Source organism: Oryx dammah, unplaced genomic scaffold (genome assembly GCF_014754425.2).
Source record: "Oryx dammah isolate SB20612 unplaced genomic scaffold, SCBI_Odam_1.1 HiC_scaffold_23, whole genome shotgun sequence".
NCBI classification, from domain to species: Eukaryota; Metazoa; Chordata; class Mammalia; order Artiodactyla; family Bovidae; genus Oryx; species Oryx dammah.
The window spans coordinates 70,782,100-70,786,705 of NW_024070207.1; the positions used below are offsets into that span (position 1 = coordinate 70,782,100).

At 55.1% G+C, this 4,606-nt stretch overlaps 1 protein-coding gene across 1 annotated transcript in view; it reads right to left on the reverse strand.

Annotated features, from left to right (window-relative positions):
• The window catches only part of PABPC1L2A (poly(A) binding protein cytoplasmic 1 like 2A), a 12,463-nt gene extending 11,428 nt beyond the window's left edge, over positions 1 to 1,035 (reverse strand). Inside the window, exon 1 of the mRNA XM_040265680.1 lies at positions 15 to 1,035. Coding sequence (XP_040121614.1) covers positions 131 to 733 — 603 coding nt within the window. The 5' untranslated portion in view covers positions 734 to 1,035 and the 3' untranslated portion in view covers positions 15 to 130. The remainder of the gene's footprint in view (positions 1 to 14) is intronic.
• Positions 1,036 to 4,606: the final 3,571 nt, after the last annotated feature.

The window sequence follows — 4,606 nt, forward strand, 5'->3', positions numbered from 1 at the left end:
GGTGAGAGAGAGACCTGCACTCCCAATACAATACACTGCTGGTGGGTTGGGGGAAAAAGGGTGGGGGGGGTTGTAAACCGGGTGGGAGCCAAGGTTTGGCTCTGCTGGCTGGCTCGCTCCTGGGATGTTTTCATCGCAAGGTGGCCTCCTCATCGGTGTCTTCCTCGAAATCCTTGACGTCAGCACTGGTGGACTGCCTGGCCCAGGCTCCCCTTTCGGCCTCGCGTTCTTTATGCGACTTGAATCTCCCAACGAAAATTTTGCGGTAGTTCAGGAACATGCCATTCATCGCATCTATGGCCCGCTCGGCGGACTCCTGCTTCTGGAAGTGCACGAACCCATAGCCCTTGGGCCCCTTTTCGTCGCAGGCCACTTTGCAGGACAGGATGTTACCGAACGCAGAGAAGATGTTGTACAGAGCCTTGTTGTCGATGGTCTTGCCCAGGTTCTTGATGAAGACGTTGCCCACTCCGCTCTTGCGGAGCGAGGGGTCCCGCTGGGACCACATGATGCGCACCGGCTTGCCCTTGATGACATCAAAGTTCAGGGTCTCCAGGGCCCGCTTGGCGTCCACAGGTTGCTGGTAGTTGACATACGCATAGCCCAACGAGCGGCGGGTGATCTTGTCCCTGCAAATGCGGATGGAGAGGATGGGCCCTGCCGGGCTGAACTTCTCGTACAGCATTGCCTCCGTCACCTCAGGGTGCAGGTCGCCCACGTACAGCGAGGCCATAGGAAAGTCCGGGTTCCCCTCGGAGCCCCTACCGGTTTCCGCATCTGCATCGGCGGCGGCTGCAGCAGCCGCCGCCGCCGCTACCGCCGCCTCCACCTCCGCAGCGGCATCCGCATCCGCCTCCCCCAAGGAGGGCGCCGCAGCCTCTGCTGCGGCGGCGGCGGCTTCGGCCTCGCTGGCCTCCGCCACCGCCACGGCCGCTGCGGCCAGTGCAGCCTCCGCCTCCTCCTCCGCCAGGGCTGCCACCGCCTCCCCCAGGGTGGCCTCCGCCACTGCCTCCTCTACTGAGGCCTCAGCCTCCACCTCTGCTTCCGCCTCCGCCACGGAGGCCTCCGCCACCGCCTCTGCCACGGTCGCCGCCGCAGCCTCCGCCGCCGCTGCAGCCGCCACGGCCGCCGCCACTGTCGCCGCTGTCGCCACGGTCGCCGGTGCCGCCGGGCCGCTGCCGCGACCTCCCTTCCCGCGAGCCTGCGCGGGGGAGTGAGAGGCTGGAGAGGGCTGGAGGGCAGGTGGGCGCCGGAACCCGGGCCGGGGGCGCGAGCTGGGGCGGAGGACCCCGGGCCAGCCGATCCAGCGAGTCCCAGTCACCTGGGATGGCTAGCGCTGCCAGGAGCGCGCCGGTGCGAGTCACCCCAGCCTGCAGCCCGCAGCCCGCTGCTGCCGCCGCCGCTCGGTCGTGGGTTAGCGTGCGGGGCGCCGGCGGGCGGCGTGTGGTGGGGGGCGGGGGGTGTTGGCGTCTGTGGTCCGGGCAGCTGGGAAGGCTTCTGTCTCTTTGGTTCCCCCTGTGGCTGCGGCGGGGCTTCGGGGCAGCGGGCGGTGGGAGGGGGCGGGAGCTTGGTGTTGGCGGGAAGAAGTGTGGGTTCTCAGCCTCTCGATCAACTGGATGTGTAAGAAGAGGAAGACGGGGAAAGGGTTCCCTGTGGAGCAAGGGAATCTGACAGAGATTTAGGGAGTTTTGATTTATCCTTCCTCTCCCCATAGAACATTTAAATGATTAAGTCAAGCACCTTGCAAGAGAAGGTGGGCGGCACTGAGAAAACATTTGCCTGGCCTAAACAAAGCGAAGCAAAAATGGTTTTCTCGCGTTTAGGGGTTGGTTCTTCCCCACCTCAACGCACACACACTCCCAAACATTACCGCCATGAAGGCAACAACTCCTATTCTGAATTGGAGCTGGGGCTAATGGGACACTCTCCCCCTCCAGCCCTGCAGCCCGCTGACCCATTTATTTTCAGAGATTCTTCCCCATTTTCCAGCTCTTTCCTTCCTCTACAACACTTGCAGAAGAAATAAAGAACACAAGAACACGTACTCATTTATTCATAATGCCATGCCACAAATATTTATGGAGCCTAGAGATATACAGGAGTCTGAAGCAAGAGGAGATGGACCGGTTTTGAGATTGACCTTGGGAGCAGACAGTGTGGGCTGGAAACCCTGTCCCTGCTCCAGACTATGGGAGAACTAAGGACCTGGGGGTTCCTCAGTCCCCCAACTCCTCCCACCCACTCAGCCTCAATTCATGCAGCCTGGCAGCAGGGGAGGAATCAAGAGCACTCTGTTCTTAGCGCCATCCTCCATGATAAGTGAGGAAAGTCAAATCAAGAGCCCGGAACAGGACCTGGTTCAGAGCCAGGCATTTGTTCCTTCTTGTCTCTGCCCACGACTTGCTGACATTCACAGTGTGAACCACGAATGGCACATCCATGCTCAAAACAAAACAAAACCGGAAATCTCTCTAGGATGAGGTGTCTCTTTCCAGTTCACCAGTTAATATTTAGGGGAGCCTTACCCACCACTTGGCACTGGGGACTTAGAGACAGGCAGTGTGATACTTGAGTAGTGAATGTTGATGTGTTGGAGGTGTGGGGCAAGGTGAGGAAAGGTGAGCAGTGTGTATTGGAGCAGAGGCCACACAAGGCCAAATGCTGAGAGGATAGGCAAGCAAGCAACCATTAGAGTAGAGTGCAACAGAGGCTAGAGTCCTGCTTCTTCCAGAAAGGAGGACCCACCCAATAACATTTTCTGGTGGGAATCAAGCAAAACTGCACAGAAGACTAAACCCCCAAGGTGACCTCTGAAAGATGAGTAGCAGTCCAGCATGTTGAGGCAGAATGGAAGGCATTCCATTCCCACAGACAGAGGGATTAGTCTGTGTCCAAGGCCCTATAGCATGCTAGCACATGCATAGTCACTTCTCGTCATGCCTAATCATCTGATGTGGACAGAGCTCATGATCTCCAAGAGTATATGGTAGAAGATGGGGTTGGAAGGTGTGGGGGCCCTGGAAAGAAAGCTAAGATGCTTGAACTCTATACCCAAGCTCATGTGGGGGGGCCCACTCAACACATTAACAGAGGGACTTGGTATGATCAGACCTTTAATACAAACTAAATATCAACACAGAAAGTAGCTAAGAGTAGATGTTAAAAGTTCTCATTAAAAGGGGAAAACAAAGTGTAACTGAGGTGATGGATGTTTCTTAAACTTCTTGTGGTAATCATTTTCATGATATGTACATGTTTCAAGTCATTTTGTTGTACACTTTACATTTATATAGTGTTATATGTCAATTATATCTCAATAAAACTTGGGGGGGAACCCGTCAATATACATATAAATGTACGCACGGACAAACACACAGACACACACACAGTCAGCACTGAGACAGAGCTGATAGAATTTTTAAAAAGACAGTCAGATGTGACCAGTTCCAAGAACAACTCTTCCCTCCTTTCCCCCTTCCCCTCCATAAATAGGGGTTGCACAGTTACCATGAGCCAGGCGTTGAACTGTGCACTTTGAGGTCAAATATAAACACTGATCAAACCATAGAGCCTTTCCTCAGCATGTCTCACTCCACTAAAGCTTGGGCTGCCCATACAAATAAGAGAAATGCCAGCAGAGGGCTAGATGCGCTATGTGATTGGACTGTGGTGGCCATGGAGTTTCATCTGCCCAGCACATATTCTCTCCTCCCCCTCACTCCAGTCCATCCACCTTCCATGGGTATATAAAGCTGTTTACTCTGGTGGCAGCATAGCCTTGACCTGAACAACCCTGCACCTTCAGAACTGACGGGGTCACCATGGGGTGTGAAGCAGTGAGAACTTTCTCATCGCTGCCTGGAAAGCATCCCAAGAAGACTGAGCAGGCATGTACCTCGCCAGCATGCAAAGTCTAGCCCTCTACCCCGAGACAGGGCTAGTGCCAGCAAAGGGCAGGGACATAGACTTAGGAAGAGCCTGCTATGCAGCTGGTGCCTTGACCAAGGTGGTCACTGTCACCACTCTTAGGAGCCACCTCCTGAGAATCTTAGATTTCTTGTAGGCAGGAAGCAGATGAGCTGTGCCTCGCCATTCCAGGTGGCCGCCAAGAGGGACCCAAGGAGGCAGAGGCCAAGGAGGAAGCCATGATTGCTGGTGGGTAGGGGGTCAGGAGATGACAAGAAGAACTTCTCAGCCCATTGTTTGGAGGCAGAAGGGACAAGAGGGACCAAGTCAAGGACCAGAACTCAGCAAGTTCTCTTTCTCTGGCTTTGACTTCCAGCCCACAGAGCCAACAGAAATCGAAACAATAGGAGAAAGAGGTGAAGTAAAGTTATGCTTGGTCACTGAATCCACAAACTTGTCAGAAGACAATTCCTAGGCCCTTGACCCTCCAGCAGCAGGAACTGGGCTACTCCAGTGACAAGGAGAGCAGCTGGGGAATACTCTCCAAATCCTTTCTCACAGAGGCTTCTATGACATCCCCTTCTCCTTCTTTTCAGTTCCTGGTCACATCTGCAATCAAAAGTGTTCTGACTACTGGCTGCTGTAACTGAGGCAAAAATGAAGGGCCCTGTGGAGTGTCGGTAGAGGCAGGGAGAGGTCC